This window comes from Rattus norvegicus, chromosome 9, assembly GCF_036323735.1.
Source record: "Rattus norvegicus strain BN/NHsdMcwi chromosome 9, GRCr8, whole genome shotgun sequence".
Lineage (NCBI taxonomy): Eukaryota > Metazoa > Chordata > Mammalia > Rodentia > Muridae > Rattus > Rattus norvegicus.
The window spans coordinates 1,940,381-1,959,484 of NC_086027.1; the positions used below are offsets into that span (position 1 = coordinate 1,940,381).

At 52.1% G+C, this 19,104-nt stretch overlaps 1 protein-coding gene and 1 pseudogene across 2 annotated transcripts; one reads left to right on the forward strand and one right to left on the reverse strand.

Moving 5' to 3' along the window:
- The first annotated feature begins 241 nt into the window (after nt 1–241).
- On the forward strand, nt 242–9,489 carry LOC301115 (adenylate kinase isoenzyme 5; annotated as a pseudogene). Its single transcript, NR_185086.1, has 6 exons — nt 242–428; nt 1,164–1,363; nt 3,230–3,343; nt 7,640–7,834; nt 8,334–8,456; nt 9,274–9,489. The product of NR_185086.1 is annotated as an adenylate kinase isoenzyme 5 (transcript).
- Nucleotides 9,177–19,020, reverse strand: Khsrp (KH-type splicing regulatory protein). The gene is made up of 18 exons (NM_001395096.1): nt 18,667–19,020; nt 16,611–16,707; nt 16,076–16,114; nt 15,936–15,975; nt 14,991–15,040; nt 14,765–14,836; nt 13,987–14,044; nt 13,629–13,803; nt 13,446–13,544; nt 13,118–13,216; nt 12,928–13,030; nt 12,390–12,635; nt 12,154–12,314; nt 11,969–12,078; nt 11,651–11,739; nt 11,364–11,564; nt 11,210–11,287; nt 9,177–11,125 (listed from the first exon to the last, which is right to left on the reverse strand). Exons 1-18 carry the CDS (start codon nt 18,916–18,918, stop codon nt 10,848–10,850), a joined length of 2,247 nt encoding a protein of 748 aa, NP_001382025.1. The 5' UTR covers nt 18,919–19,020; the 3' UTR covers nt 9,177–10,847.
- Nucleotides 19,021–19,104: the final 84 nt, after the last annotated feature.

A 19,104-nucleotide genomic window follows, 5' to 3' on the forward strand; every position in this document is an offset into this window, starting at 1 on the left:
ATCACGGATAACTTATAATCACGTGAGAATACGTCACTTCGTGACGTCAAGACGCGGGCAACGTGGAGCATCTTGGGTAGGGTGGGAATGGAGTCTTCTGGTGTTCGCGTCCTCGGTACTCTCGCGCAAGCGTAAATGTCCAAGAAGCGGGAGCGGAGGCCGCGTTGCCATGGCAACCGAGGCTCGCTCTGTGGAATGGCCTCCGGGGCTCTTCTGGGGTGGGTCTGAGATTCCGTTTTCTTTTGTGTCCTGGAGTCAGGGGATCCCGAGGATCTTGCAAAATGAGTCCCTTGTGACGTAAAGCGGAGCCGAGGAGTCGTTGCAGGGCAGAGACCCGGCCCCGGCGTACCCCAGCATTGCGGGCGGGATGGGTCTGTGCGAGTCCACGCTGCCCCAGCTGGGCAGAGCTTTACGGCCCCAGGAGAAGGGTAACAACATGGGGTAGTTGGTCTACATGAGGCAACGGAAGGGGGCGGTGGGCAGGTATCCCACCACCTGATTGTGCACACCAACCCTTGCACGACAGGAACGCATCTGCACATGCTCCCACCCCACCATTGGTTGATGCCTTTGGAATATAACTTGAGTAGAGGAGCCAGTGTCAGAGATGGAAAGTACAATTCTCGGGGGAGGAATCAGAAAAAGGGAGCCTGTGGGACTCATAGGAGTTGGGACCCTCAGAGGGTCAAGGGTGGTACAGACATTGAACCTGAGAAGGATGAGATATGGTGATTCCATGTTAGTCTTTACAGAACCATAAACAACTGACTCCACTGATGTATCTAGTAGCGGAGACATTCATTTCTTCACTTTCGGGGAGCGCACCGTGAGTTACAAAGGCTGGTTAGGAAGACTAAAGGGAGTCAAAAAGGACAAAGAACAAAGAACCATGACTGTGAAGGAGAGGAAAGGGTTGTGTGACTAGAGGCACAAGCAGGCAGGATAGAAAGGACCGCATGGTGGGTGGAGCAGGGTGCTATTGGGTGGGTTTGAGGGCCTTCCTCTTTCATTATCTGTAAAATGGGTTGATGGAGTCAGTAAGGCACTTCATGGAGGTCTGTGCAAAAGGCCGGTGGCCTGCTCAACAGAGGGAGCCTTCAGTGTGAGGCCAGGATCTCTTATAGACTCGTACTAGTACCCACTTTCTTCCCTGAACACCATAGACATCCTGAGGTATCCTCTGATCATCTTTGTGGTGGGGGGGCCTGGCTGCGGGAAAGGGACCCAGTGCAGAAACATGGCTATGAAATACGGCTTCTACCACGTGGAGCTGGGCCAGCTGCTGCGGGAGGAGGCTCAGAGAAGCACCCAGAGGGGCCGGCAGATCCGGGACATCATGCAGCAGGGACTCCTGGTACCCACGGTGAGCGTTCACAGGAGACAGGGGCATGGCCGGACAGGGTGTTCTGGCCCAGCCACTCACTGCCTTGCTGCATTAACACTGTTCTTATCTGACAATGCTATGACGATATAAGGGTTAAGGACACTGGCTGCTCCTCCCCAACCTGGGTTTGATTCCCAGCACCCAAATAACAGTTCACAACTATCCGTCAACTCTATTTCCAGGGTTTCTGGCTTCTGAGGGCTCTGCATACACTCACACATGTGTACAGACATACATACAAGCACTCACACAAATAAAACAAGCAAACAAAAAAAAAAAAAAAAAAGCCACTGGCCTAGCATGCTCAAAAATCCTGGGTCCCATCCCCAGCCATGCAGAAACTGGGTACATGCTGGGCAACCAGTCCTCGGGAGGCGAAGTCAGGAGGATGAGGAGTTCTAAGGCATCCTTTATTACATATACAGTTCAGCCCGTGCCAGGGGCCAAAGATGGCAGCCAAGCCTCACAGCCTGAATTGACTCCTGTGAATGGCACATGCACCACCCTTCCCCAGCTAGATAAATAATATAGAGATCTAATAACTGTTTTTTAGATCTAATAAACTTATAAGAGTCTACCCATCCACCACACACACACACACACACACACACACACACACACACACACACACACACACACACAAAAGATTCTAGCCTGGACTATGTCATGGGGGAGGGGTGACAAAGGAGGGAGGGAAGAAGAAAGTCACGTGAAGTGGCAAACACCTGTTGTCCCCAAATCCGGGAGGCTGAGGCAGGAAGATGGGGAATTTAAGGTCAGCCTGGGTTACATAGACCCTAAGTACATAAATTACTTAAACAAATCAGCTTCTGTACCCATAAACTGCACACCCGCATATCCAACGGACTCTACCAAAAATACCCAGGAAGCACATTGCTGAGCAGGGATACGCTTCCTCCCCTACACAGCAAAGTATAGCCATTTACCTAGCATTAGACTGATGGCGTGTCAGGTAATGTAAGCTATCTGATGGGCAGAGTGGGGCAAGCCTGTGTCCCAGGACGCTGGAAGCAGTAAGTTCAGTTCCAGGTCACTAGACTTGAAAGCACACCTTTCATCCCAACACTGGGGAGGCGGAGGCAAGAGGATATATGAGTTTAAGGATGAGCCTGGCTATGTGAGACTCTGTCTCTAAAACAGAGTATTAGGAGTCTGTGAGTCTCGTTCAGAGAACAAGGGTTTACCTAGCATTTGTGAGGTCTTGGGCTCAGTATATGGGTGTAAAGGGGTTGGGGGAAAGGAAAGAGAAAAGAGCCAAGCACTCAGGAGGCAGATACAGGGGAGTCTCTGAATTCAGGGCCAGCTCGGGCTCCATGCCTAGTTGCTGGGGAGGTGACTAGCTGTTACCCGAGACTAAGTGCTCTGTAGACACGAGTTCAGTTCCCAGGTGGCTCACAATGGCCTGTAGATCCAGCTCCAGGGGATCCTACTTCTTTGGCCTCTGGGGCACCTGCTTGCACCTGAACATATCTACACACAGACAGACATACAATCAGAAGTAACTTCAAATTATTATTTTAGATACATTTATTCTATATTTACATGTATGTGAGTACAGTGTAGCTGCCTTTAGACACACCAGAAGAGGGAATTGTGTGCATCACAGATGGTTGTGGTTACTGGGAGTTGAACTCAGGACCTTTAGAAGAGCAGTCAGTGCTCTTAACCTCTGTGCCATCTCTCCAGCCCCCAAATTATTTTTAAAAGCATGTAAGGAGAGAGGGAGTCAGCGATTGTCCTACAGGAGGGCCAAACTGAATGACCTTCATAGCCCTTGGCCTCTTTGGAGGGGCAGATTCTGAGTCCATGCCCTTTCCTTCCCAGGGTCTCATTCTGGACATGGTCAGTGACAACTTGTTGTCTTATCCAAAGAGCCGCGGCTTTCTCGTCGATGGCTTCCCCAGAGAGCTGGAACAGGCCAAAGAGTTTGAGCGGATTGTGAGTGACCATGATCCCCCCCAGAGGCAAGAGCCATTCGGGGGGGTGTGCTACCTGAGTGGAGGTTCCAGACCAACCTCTCTCCACTCTCCATAAGACCCTAGTGGATGGATATAAGAGGACCTGTGGCTGGGAGATAGAGCCTTCCTTCCTCTCCTCCTTCCTCTCTTGATCCCCACCCCCATTTCCCGCTTCCTTCAGATTTCATATATCCTAGGCTGGTCTCAAATCCCTTAACAGAAGAGAGGCTGACCTTGAACTCTTATTCTTCCTGCCTCTCTCTGGGGTGCTGAGATGGTAAGGTTGTGCCACCACACCTAGTTTATATGCTGAGGATGGAAGTCAGGGCTTCAGGCATGCTGGGTGAGCCCTCTACCCAACGTGCTCTGCCCAGCCTGCACATGCGACTTGGAGGTATATGCTGGTCACCCCAGCACTGGGATCCTGTGAGGCAGGAGGATTGTGATTTCTGGGCCAGCCTAAGCTACATTTGGAGTTCAGCTGGGAATTCCATAAAAAGAATTCCTGTCTCAAACAATACAAACTGAACAAGGCCCTCGTGCTGGCTGACCTCTGGCTGCCATACTCCCAAACACATGCAGGAAGAAATTGGGTTGCTGATGGTGCAAACCTATGGAAGATTCCAGAGGGTGAATTTATCCGTGGAGAGTGTTGCCAATGGGCTTAGGAAGCATTCACACTGCTGTTGCCATGGGGATGTGCAGGACCCACGTTACCAAGCCAGGAGGGTTTATGGGAGAGCTGTGCTGCAGAAGCTGACACCCCCCTCCCGCCTTGTTTAAATATTAGTCACAATTTCTTAAAATGTGAAACTGTGTAACCCAAAAGGAAGTGTGGGCTGGGAGTCAGGATGGAGTAGTAGCCTCAGTCCCAGAATGTTTCATGTAGCCCAGGCTAGCCTCCATCTGATGCTGGGACAATAGAAGTGAGACAGCACTGGCTGGCTGGCTTCTCTGTGTTTTGTGCTGTTTCTGGAGACAGTGTCTCTCTATGTAGCCAGGCTGACCTGGAAGTCCCTGCAATACTCCTGAATGCTAAGAACACAGGCACGCATCACCACAGAAGTCTGGACAGATAACAGTTAATTCCTTGCTTTTTGTTTGTTTGTTCTTTTCTTTTTTAAAGTTATTTATTTATTTATTTATTTATTTATTTATTTATTTATTTAATGCATGTGAGTACACTGTTGCTATTTTCAGACACACCAGAGGGCAATGGATCCCATTACAGATGTTTGTGAGCCACCATGTGGTTGCTAAGAATTGAACTCAGGACTGAGTTAACCACTGAGACCTCTGCAACCCCAGTTCCTTGCTTTTTTGATATTTCAATTTATGCATGTGAGCATCTTGCCTGTATATATGTATGTCTATACAGACATGCCTTGTGCCCTTTAAGGTGTAGGTATGAACATGGCATCGGAACCCTGAAACTGGACTTAGGATAGTTGTGAGCCATTATGTGTATGCTGGGACTCAGATGTAGGTCCTCTCCAAGAACAAGTACTCTATCACCAAATCTTGCAGCAGCCCTAACTGTGAACTCTGTATGTGGGTACATGGCAGCACTATAAGATACCCACACAGAATTTTTTTTTGAGACAGGGTTTTTTTTTTGTGTGTGTGTAGCTCTGGCTCTAGAACTCAAACTCAGGAATCCACCTGCCTTTGCTTTCTAGTGCTGGCATTAAAGGCATGTGCCACCACTGCTTAGCTGATATTTTGTTTTTGAAGTGAGGGTCTGGGGGTGTGGTTCAGGGATGCAGTCTGTGGACACTGCTTTCTTGGATTGTGAGATGCACATGGATAGCTAGCCCTGGCTCCTGACCAGTCCCATATCCAAACATGTAATGAAGCTCGGACTAAAAGCAGTGGGTGGAGCCTGCTAGAGTTTGCAACAGGTAATGGGGCTCATGTCCAGGCCTGAGGAGATGAGTTTGAGTCCTGAACCCACATGCTAGAAGGAGAACTGACACCTGCAGGGTGTTCTCTACCTCCACACATGCACCAACATGTCATAACATGTGTGTGACATGGACAGAGTAAATACATGTAGGTAAATATATGTAGGGAAGAAATTGGCCCATACTGAACACACACAAACTCGCTTTGACAATAAGGTGCTCTGAGTTATCTACAGGCGAAGTGTGGAGAATGAGGGCAGTTACGGAACGGGCATCGGGCGGATTCTCTTATTTAGGATGCCTGGACCTGTAGACCATTAAGGAAGTAGTGGTTAGGAGGAGACAGCTGCCTGCCAGCATGGAGCCTGCGCTCTTCATTCGGTGGGGGATGTACAGAGCAAGCATCTTCATAGAAAAAGGGCTGGACAGCAGCAATCCACCTTTAATTCCCTGGATTCAGGAGGCAGAGGCAGGTGGATCTCTGACTTTAAGACCAGCCTGGTCCACAAAGTTCTAGGACAGCTAGAGCTACACAGAGAAGACTCCCTGTCTCAAAATAAGATGGAAAAAAAGAGGGAGAAAGTGGCTGGAAAGATGACCCAGTAGTTGCGAGCACTCAATGATCTTCCAGAAGACCTGAGTTCAGTTTCCAGCGCCCACTTGTGTCGCTCCACAGGCACCCCCTGCTTTTGGCCTCTGTGGGCACTAGCACTCTGGGACTGCACACATGTGCAGCAGGTAAAAGTGCTGCTAAGCCTGACAACCCTGAGTTCTGTCCCTGGGATCCCCCTAAACATGGACAAGAGCAGACTTCCACAAAGTCGTACTTTGAATTTCACACAGGCCTCCCCCTTCCACTAATAGATGAAATACCAAAACCAAACATGCACATGTGACTGTGGGAGGGTCAGTGGGAAAGGGAAAGGCCAGTGGAGGGGCAGGGGGAGAAAGAACCTTCAGGCTCTACACATGCATTACCCACCACTGCAAATCAAGCCTCAGGTTGGGTGGGACTAGGCTCAGAGGATAGAGTATTCACCTCCCATATTTGATGGGCTCATCCCCAGGGCTTAGAAGTGTAAAAGTGAAAACCCACTTGTGTTAGCTCAAGGCTGTAGGGTAAGGGACTTTGGTGGTGTCCCTGATCCCACTGGAAGCAAGAAACCAAGCATGGTGGTGCATACCCGTCATCCCAGAACTGAAACTAGGGAGTTGGAGGATCAGGGTTTCAGGGTCATCCTGTGCTACATAGGGAATTCAAGGACAGCCGGGGCTTCATAAGACCCTGTCTAAAGAACAACAGGGTAAGACAGCATACACATGGTTAATGGGCACCTGGGAAACAGAGCCAGGTGGATCTGAGCTCCAGGCCAGCCTGGTCTTTATGACTAGTTTCAGGGAAGTATAGTGAGACCCTATCAAAAAAAAATGGAAATAAAAAGATTTATGGCATTAGCACACAGGGCGTTGAGGCAGCAGGAGTGTTTGAGGCTAGATTTCAGTATATAATATGATCTGGTCTCTAAATAATAGTAAATAAAATAGTGGGGCTGTGCACACCTGTAACTCACTCCAGCATCTGGCATCAGAGGCAGGAGGATGAGGAGTTCCATGACAGCTAGACTCTGACTCAAAAAGTAACCCAAGGGATACAGGGTATGGCTAGGTTAGCAAAGTGCTAACCCTACAAGTGTGTGAGCCTGAGTTCCATCCCCAGAGCCACACAGCAAGCTGGGTGTGGTATATATGCTTGATCTGAGCTCTTGAATGGGGGAGACGGGATCTCTGGAGCTCACTGGTTAGACAGCCTTGTCTACTTGTAGTTTCAGGCCAGTGAGAGACTCTGCCTCAAAAACGAGGTTGCAGGCTGGGGAGATGGCTCAGCAGTCAAGAGCATCTATTGTATTAGGCATGGTGGCATTCACCTTCAATCCAAGCACTGGGGAGGAGGCAGGCACTATCTCAAAAAACAAACAAACAAAACCCCCCAAACACACACATGCACACATACACACAAACACACACCCCACCCCATTAGTAGCTCTGTAGACCAGACTGGGTTTTGAACTCAGAGAGATCTTCCTGCCTCTGCCTCCGCAGTGCTGGGATTTAAAGGAACGAGCCAACTATACTTTGCTCAAAAGTGTTTAAAAGTTGTACATTGCTGGTTGTAGAGGACATGAGTTCAGTTTCTTAGCATCCATGTAGGCGACTCACTAGGGTTCCCAGGGACCTGATATCCTCTTCTGGCCTCCATGAGTGCACACATAGGCACTTAAAATAGACCAGAGGCCTGATGTCTCCCCAGCCTCATGGTCTCTTGGGAAAGGATACAAGGCTCTCTCCTCAGGGTTCTGTTGGTTGCTGCCTAGGTGGGCAGGGCCCCCAACATAGTCATAGTGTTTGACTGCTCCATGGAGACCATGGTGCGCAGAGTGCTACGACGAGGACAGGTGGAGCACCGGGCAGATGATTCAGAGCTGGCCATCCGCAAGCGCCTAGAGACACACTACACCCTATGTGAGCCCGTCCTGACCTTTTACCAGCAAAAGAACCTTCTGAGAAATGTGGGTACCCAGAAGTGAGCCCCAAGCCCCATTTAGTGAACTTGGGGTCTTCAACTTTCTCCAGTATGAAAGGGGGGAGGGGGATTCCCTCTCCTTAGGGCGGCACAGGCTGAGGCCTCACGGAGTCCAGGATAGCCTTGAATTCATTTAACCCTCTAAACTCAGTCTCCCAAGCTCTAGGATAACAGGTGTGAGCTAGTGAATGAGCTTCCAGTTTCTGAAGCTACAATGGGGTCCCTAACTGACACCTGAATAGCTATGAAGCCCTGGAACTTTGGTGGTGTCCTCATCCCTATGGGAAGCAAGCATGGGGGACTGTGCATTCTGTTCTCTGGACCCAGGGGATCTCCATGGCTCACCCCCGCCCCACCCCCATACCCACTGTCACAGGACATGGAATGGCACTCAATACAGCAAACCTGCTTGTATCAGGACTTGCATCGAGGGGGCTGAGCATAGCTCTTGCCATGGGCTGCATATTTGATGTCTTCTCCCTTAGATATTAGCTGAAGGAGCCCCTGAAAGCATCTTCGCCAAGTGCTGTTCAGTCATTGAGAGTCTGCAGTGAGCTAGGTAGGACTGGGCCAACATCTCGCCTACCCTTCTCCACAGCAGACAGCAGGTGAGTCCTTGGTGCTACGAGGATCCCTATGGGCAGACAGGTACCTAGCACAGCTGGAGGGAAACCAACCTCACCCAGAAGTGGCAGCTGCCACTGCATCCTGTGGACTCTGGTTATTATAGCAAGGCATGGCAGTTTGAAGGCAGCTTTGGAGCATAGGATCCCTGCTGGTCCACAAGCCTCCCATCTGGCTGGGGCTACTAATAAGCATAGCACGTTGGCTTTGGGACTACTAGCACTTTACACCTGCTATGCCTGGTCGCAACCCTGGTTGATTTTGATCACAGAAGGGAACCCCTGGCACTGTCTACTTTGTCCTGGGTATCACTCACGCAGGACTGTGTATGACTAAGTCATACACACAGTCAGGCCTGTGCCCCCAATGGGATGCTTCCACGAGGCAGCACTTAGTGACGAGTGTGGCCACATCCATGGGAACATGAACTCCAGGGACCCTCCTCAGTGCCTGGTTCCTCAGGTCCCAAAGGGAAAGTGCAGAGACAGCTGGGCAGGTCTCCCCAAAATATAGGTGGTTTCAGGGACTGCACCACAATCCACCCTCCACCCCATTCACTGAAGAGGGAGGTCAGGAAAGCACTGCTGTCCTCTACAAAATTCCCACACCCTCTCATCATCAGGGTCATGCTTAGAGACCTAGGAAAAGCAGCACACATTTGCAGGGGAGGGGAGACAGACAGACCACAGCCAGCAAGACACAGGGAGGTTTTGTTACCATTTATTTGTGAAGTTAAAAACGAGCGATAAAAAGTAAAAACTGCCATACAATTTTTTTGTTTTGTTCTCATTTTTTTCTCAGTTTATCTCATCTTCAACAGATGACAACGTACCAGGCCAGTCCTGGGGTTGGGGTGGGTATAGGGAGGAGCCAGGGGAGAGCGGGGCGGGAAGAGAGAGAGAGAGAGAGAGAGACAGAGAGAGATGGGCAGGGACAGGAGGGGCCTGTGACACCCACACCTGGTCCAAGGAATGTTCCAACTCTAACTAAAAGAAAAAAAAAAAGAAAAAAAAAAAACCGAAAAAAAAAAAAAAAAAGATAGCAAGAGTGACTTTCTTTCCTTTTAAAAAGTTTATTTAAAAACAATAGGGCCCCGGACAATAGGGAGATAGTGAATCACTTCCCTCAGAGGGTGGGCTCAAAGGCTGGGGGATAAAGATTTATATATTTCTATATATATATCATTTTATAGGTTTTGTTCTGCTCTTTGTGATTTAATTTTTACATTTTTTCTCTTTTTTTTTGGCAGAGGTTAAATTCTCGCTATTTTCTAAGGCTGGCTCAACATGAAGGATCCCGATTTTGGAAAGGAAAAAGATGTGAGACACACAGAATGAGAGAGGGCGCCTCAGCATGAAGGGGATCCTTGCACCCTAGGCAGCCGTTGTTCTCTCACCAAACCAATCAAATATAGAAACCAATAAAAAGAAACCCCCAAATGGAACAAAAATGAAGGGAAAAAATATTTTCACAGATGAAGTTCATATCCATTTGCTTCAGTTGCCTGCAGAGAGGGAGAGACAGGAATGGTCATGGCAGGAGGGCGGCCTGGCTACAAGAGGCTGCGACTCCAGGCAGTGGGCCAAGAGGCCGAGCCCAAGCCCCCACAGGCTAAGCAGGGGGCTGTGACTGTCTGTCTTGGGGACTCCACTAGTCAGACTGCTCCTTGGTGGAGAAACAGGAGAAAGGAGGAGGAAGAGGAGGAGGAGTCTGCAGCAGAAGCCAGAGGTGTGGAAGAGGGCACACGGGAGAAGTGCCAGGAGGGAGGGGGACAGAGGAGGGAGGCGGCGGCTGGGCGTCACAACATTCAGACCATGGTGTCCCCACAACACCCCTGTGAGGTAGGTTGGAAGGTGGCAACTATCGTCATGCCCACTTCACAGACAAGACCGGGACACAGAGGCAAGCACACCAGAGGTGGCCTCGCCAGACAGGAGGGCCCAGTGGGCTCCCCTCACATCCCAGCAGAGCCAGGGCCGCCTGCAACACGCAATTACTTGAACATGGGGGATATAAAGATGGTGGCTTAAAAAAAAAAAAAAAAAAAAAAGAATAAAAAAGAACAAAACCCAAAATAGTGATGCTGAGACGGGGAAAAAAAATAGACATTTTCTTCCCAAGTGGCCAGATTTTGAGCGAGCGGGTTCAGCAACCGGCATGGTACCCAGCACAGTCCCCACTTCCTGCCCCCACCCGGGACACCCCAGCAGTTCAGAGTTCCACCTTTGCGGCCGGTGCCCCCAGCACCCGACAACGTCGCACCAACAGTGGCTACCGGAGAAGCCTCTTCAGTGAGCCTCTGCACCCATCGAGCGCTTCCCAGCGGCGGGGCTGCGGGGCTCTGGGAGACTCTGGCCACGAGCCCGAGGCTGGCATCAAGGGCACACCCCGCAGGGGAAAGGGTTTCCGGCGCTACCCACTAAGGCAGGATGGACGGTGGCCGGGGGTTGGAAGGAGAAAGGAGGAGGAGGAGGGTGGCAGTTCCCACTTGCCTGCTGCTGTCCCTGCTGGGTGGGAGGTGGCTGTGGGCCACCAGGGCCTGGGGTCTGTCCGTAGTAAGCAGCCTGCTGTCTGTAATACTCAGCCCAGGCGGCACTGTAGTCAGGCTGGGAGCCAGGGGGTGCTCCAGGACCCCCACCAGTGGCCACTTGTGCTGTGGGCACAGAGAGGATAATGAGTGGCTGTCAGAAGGACCTCCCCAGCCAGGATCCCCACCTGTCCCCACCCAGCAGCTTACCTTGCTTCTTGTAGTACTCCTCCCAGGCCTTGGTGTAATCCTGCTGTGGGGGCGCCCCAGGCTGCTGGGGCTGCTGGCCTGAGGAACAGGGTAGTGTGTCAGTGAAGCTGGACCCTGTGTAGGATACCCCACTGCTCCCTAGCACTGAACTTACCAATTTTTTTGTAATACTCTTCCCAAGCCTTGGTATAGTCTGATTGGCCAGTAGGTGGAGGCTGGGGGGGCTCCCCTTGCGCAGGTGGGGCTGCAGGGGCTGGGGCAGGGCCTGGCACGGGGCCTGGGGGTTGCTGGTAGTAGTGGGAGTAGTAGGCGGCCCAGGCAGCATTAGGGTCTGTAGCTGCTGCTGCAGCTTTGTCTAAAGGAAGAGATGTTGGTTGAGCAAAGGCACAGTAGTTGGCTTGGTGTCACTCCCCAAACTTCCTATGTGGTATTGACACTTACTTGGGTCATGAGGGGCAGGTGGTTGCCACTGGGGGTAGGTATTGCCCCAGCCCTGAGGCGGGTACTGGTGAGGAGGGGGACCACCAGCACTGCAGGGGAGGAGAGAAGTGGCCATGAGAACTGGTTCAAGGATGTGAAAATAGAAATCCTTACCAACTCCCAAGAAAGCTGGGGCTGACATAGAACCAAGGTCAAAGGCAGTGGAGTCTCATGGCACCTATCACAGTGGGCTGCATATAGCCCAGTGAAAAAGGGCCTGTCCCTTTTTTTCCAGGTCCCACAACACTAAACGCAACCCAGGAGCAAAGGAGTACTCACTGTGGTGGTGCCCCTGGAGGCCCCTGGTTGAAGGGTCCAGGGTTGAAAGGCCCCATGGGTCCAGCAGGGCCTGGTCCCCCAGGGCCTGGTCCAACTGGGCAGAGGGGACCCTAAGGGAAAAAGTGGCAGCTACAGTGAGCAATCCAACGGGGAGAGGGCACCTTCACCAGCACCTGGGAACGTACCTCTATCTTCTCCTCAATGAGCTGCTTTGCATGGTCAATCTGCTGAGGTGAGCCCCGGATGACAAATAACTTGAAATTGGGGTCTCCATTGGGCGGCAGCTGCCGAGATATTTCCACAAAGGCGCCTGTCTGCTGGTTAATGGCCTTCACGTTCTCCCCACCTGTGGGACCACGGTTAGTGAAAGGCTGGCAGGTGCAGAGCCAGGCAGGGAAAGGGCAGAGCCTCAGGGACTCACCTCGGCCAATGACCAGCCCACATTTATGGGTAGGAATGGAGAAAGTCATCTCCCCTCCAGGAGGGCCCCAGTTGCCTTGGCCTCGGCCCCGGCCCCGGCCTCCAGGGGGCATGCCAGGGGCCCCTGGAGGACCTGGGGGCCCACTCCGAAGACTCTGGAGGAGGTCATTGATGATCCGGGCTGCATGCTCACACCGATCTGGAGGCCCCATGATGTGAGCAATCTTCTCAGGGCCGGTCCCGTCATCTAAAACCAAGAACAGATACTACTCAAAGAAAAGCCAAGTACCCCGAGAGATCAGCAACTCTGATTTGCTGCCTCCATGTGAACAAGCAGAAGTCCTATTCCTCAGAACACATCTATCTACTCAGAGTTAACAGCTTGAGCATCCTCCCACCTTCAAGGTCCACAGAACTAAGCAATCTTAGAGACTGGTTCCAGAAAAACAACTGACAGGATCTAGGCACCAAACCTCTGCAGGCACTGAGGGCCTGCAAGAGGTGGGGGTAGCACCAGCACCTGGGCACTCCTCCCTCACCTTGCTTGAACTGGATGCGCACACCAGCATCATTCTGGATCTTCTTGATCATCTCTCCACTCCGGCCAATGACCACACCAACCGAATGCCGGGGTACAGGCACCTGGGAGGCCAGGAGGCACAGTCACCTGGTGTGCCCCTACCTCTGCCCTGCTCCCAGCTGCCCATTCCCTGGAGTGCTTGCACTCACATCGATGCCTCCGCCAACCCGAGATCCGTATTCATTGCGGTCCCCAAAGCCACCCTGGTCACGTTCTCGCAGGATGTCCATCACCATCTCACAGGCTTGCTGTGAACATACCACACTGAGCAGTGACAACAGGCAAGTGTGCTGCCACTGCACCCACCTCCTGGCACCTGCACCCCGTGGAGCTGCAAAATGCCTTAAGAGGGCTATTCATCCAGGGCAAGAAGCTGAAGGGCTTAGGGAGTTTGGGGGGTGGCTGCTGCTGGCAATAGCCAGGCAAGGCTGGATGGACAGTGAAGCCTTCTGGAATCCATGCTTCCTGGGAGCTCACCTGTACTTTGTATGGGTCCCCAATAATCCGCAGCGGCTTGTCCACATTTGTGTTCTGGGAGCCGTCCTGAATTAAAATCATCTTCACCCCAGCCCGCTCCTGCAATGTAAGTGCCTGTCAGAGGCAATCTCAGGGGCACTGGAGATGTGGGGGACTAGTGCTTCGGCCTGTGCCAACACACACCTGCAGCTGCTTGATGGTCTCTCCACCCTTGCCAATGACCAGGCCAGCCTTGCCAGCAGGGATCATGATCTCCTGCACTGTGCCATTCTGACCCCCGTTGGCGTTGTCATGGAACTGTCCTGGGGGGCCTCCACGGCCCCGAGACACAATGTCATCCAGCATCATCTTTGCCTTTCTGGGAAGATAACAGGGCGGCACACCCAGCTCAGATGAGTTATCTGATGGATGCCAAGGACCTGGGGCTGTTGGAGACTGAGGGGGAGGGGGGCAAATGGTCCACAAAGATCTAGGGAGAAATGTGGTGGGAAGGACAGACAGGTGTCACTAACTCCTGCAGGAAACCCAGCTGGGGACTTACTGGACAGACTCTGGTGCTCCAGTCAGGGACACACTGCGCTCAGGGAGGCCGCCACTATCTGCAGAGAAGAAGAGGGGCTCAGTGCAGAGGGGCTGCTGCAGTAGGGACAGGAAACTTCCAGAGCAGCCTGCAGCCCTCTCCTACAAATCACGCCCCTCCCCCCCCCCCCCCCCCCCCGCCATGAGACACTAGAAGATTGCTTCTTTAAAGCCCAGGGGGAAGACAGAACTTAGCAGGGAGAAACACAGAGTGCCACATCCTCCTAGCACCCAGAGGTCAAGGCAAGAGGATAGTGAGGGAGAAGGGGGAGACTCCAGAAATCAGCTCAGGATTACTCCTAACAGCATCCAGGACCGCAGCTCAAATCTAAAGGAAGCTCCCATGCACATGCTCCACATGAGCAGACACAAGCAGCCTGAGATCCTGCCTGCCACCTGGAAAGTGGTGCCTCCACGCCCAGGCCGACACCTCCAGACTACCCCAAATGCAGAATGGATAAAACAAGGGCAGGGACACGGATCAGGGAGCAAAGGTGCTCACCACTAACCTGATAATCTAAGTTCAATATCTGGGTTCTATATAATGGGGGGAGAGCTAACCTCTGACCTCCATGTGTGTATCATGACATGTGCACACCCCCAACTCACACATAAAAAAATAAATATAGTAGAAATATCGCCACTGTGGCACCTGGAGCGGTACTGCTGCAGGAAGTATTACCCAGCAGAGCCAGCTTTGCCCTGGGGTCCCAGGCAACTTTACAAATGGAGGGCCATACCTGGTGAGATCTGAACTTTGCAGCCTGAGTCCTGCTGGATTTTGTTTATCTGCTCACCACCTCTGCCAATGACTGGATGAAAGAAAAGAAAGGTGAAGGCTAAGTAAGGACACACAGACCAAGGCCCCCACCAGTTGTCCCTTGGACACTATCACACAGAAATCCCTTGGCCAGAGGCAGCCGGGGCTCTCAGGTCTCCACCCTCATCAAGGAAACCCACACTCACTCAAGCCCACCATGCCGTCCGGAACCCTATACTCTTCTGTCATTGAGGTCCTGTGGGAAGAGACACTCAACATCAGCCTCCAGCTAGAGGAAAAACCACACAGCTTTCCTTGGAAATAAAGGCCTGGTAGCCCTTTGAAGCTCCAGGTCTTTGCTGCACATACTGCTACTACACAAGGGCAATGGCTTCAGGGCCAGAGTCTAGAAATGACCCACTGCAATCCCATTTCCTCGGGTAAGAACACTTGAATTTGGTTTTGGAAAACATTTATAGCTCAGCTCAGGCTGGCTTTGAATTTTTTTTTTTTCCAGAGCTGGGGACCGAACCCAGGGCTCTACCACTGAGCCAAATCCCCGACCCCCTGGCTTTGAATTTCTGACCCCCTGCCTTAACCTCCCATGCGGTAAGATGGTAGATGTGTATCGTTTTGCCTGTTTTTTTGTTTTTTTGTTTGTTTGTTTTGAGGCAGGGTATTTGGGAGGGAATACAGGATGAGTGCTCTATTGCCTGAGTTATGTACGGCTTCTCTACCTTGCACATTTTATACCACACTGACAGTCCACATACCAGTAAAAAGGAGGCTTGTCACATAGTTCATCTCATTCTCTAGTTAGTGTCCCTTGTATTTCATGAATTACAGACTCATTCAAAGAAAACAAGTGGCCCATCTCAACAGCCCAATCACATTTATCCCAGGCCATCTGAGGCAGCCAGACAGCAGCATACTCCACAGGTTCTAATCCCCCTGGGAGCATCTGACCACTCATAGCCAGTGCTAAACCATGTTGCTACAATGGCTACAATCCACACCCCCACACCGTTCACAGAGCACACTCATGGACACAAGTGCACCCCTTTCCCCACCCTCCATCATCCCCTGGCCCCAGAGACACCTCTATGCCAGCCCCTAAAACAGAGTCAGCAGGAGGCCAATAAACAGCTTACCTGGGGGGAGGATGGATGGGTCCCAGCTGAGAACCAATTGCTAGGAAGAGAGATTCAAAGCAGAGTCTAGCTTAGTATCTATTTGGGCTCCCCGACCCCAACCCATGATGCCCCTGCTTGCATACACCCAGTGGACTTACAATCTCCCTGGGAAGCCAGTTTCTTGCTGTCTGGCTGGTCTGTGGATGAGAGACTCTGTCAGATGTGACACTACCCACCTGCAACACCTCAACCCCAAGCTGGTGCGGCATGTTCTAGGCACAGTCACCACCAGTTCCACATGACAGCCAAGATGGAGAGTTAGAAGGTGCTGGCTCAGAAAGGGGCAACATGCCCAAGTCATTCACTACCTCAGAGTGATAAAGTTCACTTTTAATACACAAACATTAGTAACAACACAGGGTCCTTCCAGACTAGAGTTAGACTTGCCCAGGAAACAAATGCCCTGCTTAAGAGCTACTTTGTGCCCTGTGTCAGTCTCTCACAAGGAAGGAGCAATCTTCAGAACCTACTACTCTCCCCTGTCACAATCGACCTGTCCTTCTCTCAGCTACCTGATACTTAAGGTGGCAGATGGAACAAAAAGCTGGGCTGGCTCCCCTGTCTTGAAACCCCAATGGGACAAAAAATGCTACTCTCAGCTCTAAGCCCGCCACCGCCACCGCCACGAGTTACCTCCATCTTCCAGCTGTCTCTTTTGGCCCCCAAAACCGAAATCAGGAGTGTTGTTATTCACGGTGGTAGCAGCATCACCTCCGATTTTGGCTGCAATCTAGGGTGAGGTAGAAGTACAGACGAGTTACCATCTCAAGTAACCCTTAAATTCATCTCTAGCCTTGGCTCCCCCTGATTTTGAGGAGTGTGGGCATAGATACTCTGGAAGCTTTTATGAATGTGTCCCAAGTTTTCTAAGAATTGAAAGTTCCCTGTCCCCATTATGGTCAAGACCTGTGCCCAAAAGCAGTTCTAAGTACAAAGAGAACAACCTAAGGAGGACAGGGATTCCTGGATCACCTCCCACAAGTGACCTGGACAGCAAACAGGACTTCAGGGTGGTCCTTCCAATTCTCCTGTTTCTTACCCTGGACATCTTTACAAAAACATCCTGAGACGGCCAAGCTTCTACCTTCAAGGCACCTGACATCCCCATATGACCAAAACAAAAGCCCCTTTGGGGCACACTCGGAGTTTCAAGTGCATAGAGAACATATTCATTATCACCCTTAAGCCAGCAAACACATCCCAAATCCTGAACTCAGGATCTGGCCTACTCCATTATAAAAACAAAAAAAGTGTGCTACCCTTGACAGGGAGGGTCACCTCAACTGACAGCACTCACTCACCCATGGGAAGCTGCCTCTTAATCAAGACATTTTGGGGGATGACCAGAAAAAAGGCACTCTACAGCCCACCCCACCTCGGAGGAAGGGAGAGATAATAATGAAGAGGGCAGTAATCCAATGGCTCCTCCCTAGGTGGGAGGAGACAGTCCTTAGCCCAAAGGCCTTGGGACAACCCCTGGATACCAGCATCTGGGGTAAGCCTAGCCCATCCAACTTTCTGAACAGACCTGAGTGCGGTTGTGAGCAAAGCTGAGCTAGGTCAAACCAGCACATAACACTTCTATATACTGTCATCAAAACAAGTCATGTTCCCAGAGGACAGCAATTTTTTGGAATTCAAACAGTAAAAAGCAGGTCCCCTGTCCACCTTCCCCACCTTACTCCAAAGCCCAGGCTCTTTAACAAAGGGTCCTCTCTTCACCATCAAGATCCAACAGAAAGGACTTCTCACCACCCCTCACTAAATCCCTTCCTAGAGAAGGAACAGAAATGGGATGGACTGGGGGGCCTGTTTTGAAAACAGGAATAACTGTGCAAAGTAAGAGCCTCTAAAAGGTAGTTGCTGAAAGTCTGGGAGGGTGCAAATATGTGCTAAGATAGGTCCTCCACTTTCTAAGTATATGCTCAAACTCAGTCCCTGTGCAAACCTAGAACTCAGTCTTGGGAGCTAGTATTTCTGAGCCCTTATGTCTCTGAATGATGGTCTTCTAGCATCCTGCATTGCAACTTTTACAAACCCCGAGAGGCTCTTGGGGACCCTAAGATTCCAAGGGTTCAAAAAAGGGGTCTCACAGCATCTCTGACCCCATCTTTCACGAACTCAGGAATAGCTCTTACACCTGCCTCAATTTCCAAGACCCCTTGAGTCCTAACGGGGTGCTTTAGTACAAACCCAGGAGTGATTCTTGGGGACACCCTCTTGACATTCAAGCTCAAACCTTTGAAAAACCAGGAGACCTCTCCAAATCACAAACACTCTCTGACTTTAGAGTGGTCCTCATAATACAAGCCCTTATGTCCTGAATGGAAATAACGGGTGCAAGCTTGGGGGTGGCTCTTGGGGACACGGTCCCAGACTACAACCTTTGTGGGTCTAGTACACCCAGGAATAAAATCCTGGGACTCCAAGGATTTAACTGCAACCCTCAGGGACCCCAAAGGCTGCAAGCCCTGGTATCGTAAGAGGACTGGTCCAGTGCAAAGTCTAGTTTTTTCGGAGATCCCCCTTCAGCGCACCCTTAACTCCACGCAAGCAGGGGGTCACCCGCACACAGTGACGGTCCCAGACTCCCAGCCCCGAGCCCGTCGCCCACATGACCCTCCCGCGACCCCGCGCGCGCCGCCGCCCCCCTCCCCCGCGCGCGCACGCGCCCTCGCGGCCCCCTCACCTGGCGGGCCCGCTGCACGGCGTCGGCGAAGGCGTCCTTGCGTATCCCCGGACCGCCGCCACCCGGAGGCTGCGAAGGGCCCCCGGACGCGCCTCCTCCACCCGGGCCGCCGCCGCCAGGGCCTCCGCCGCCCCGGTCTCCCGCACCCGGCGGGCCCGGCGGAGGGCCTCCTCCCGCACCCGCGGCTCCTCCTCCTCCGCCAGCGGGAGGCGGCGGGCCGGGCGGGGGACCTCCGGTGCTGTAGTCCGACATGGTGCGGCGGGGACGGGCCTGGCGCGGAGGCTTCAAGCTGAGGAGGCGGCGGCGGCTCAACGCGGGAACAAGGCCTCGCTCCACACGGCCGCGGAGCACGATGGGAAGCCAGCGGCTGGGAAGGCGACGCGAGGGGGGGGAAGGGGCACCTCCTCCCGCCGCCGGCTTGACGGACGGCGCGGAACA

Bases quoted from the DNA above. Each gene is read 5' to 3' on its own strand.
- Khsrp (NM_001395096.1), bottom strand. From the start codon at position 18,918: ATGTCGGACTACAGCACCGGAGGTCCCCCGCCCGGCCCGCCGCCTCCC. The intron at 16,115-16,610 runs GTAACTCGTGGC...TCTCATCCACAG, and splicing joins GAGACAGCTGGAAGATGGAG to ACCAGCCAGACAGCAAGAAA. The intron at 13,804-13,986 runs GTAAGTCCCCAG...TTATCTTCCCAG, and splicing joins GGAGCACCAGAGTCTGTCCA to AAAGGCAAAGATGATGCTGG.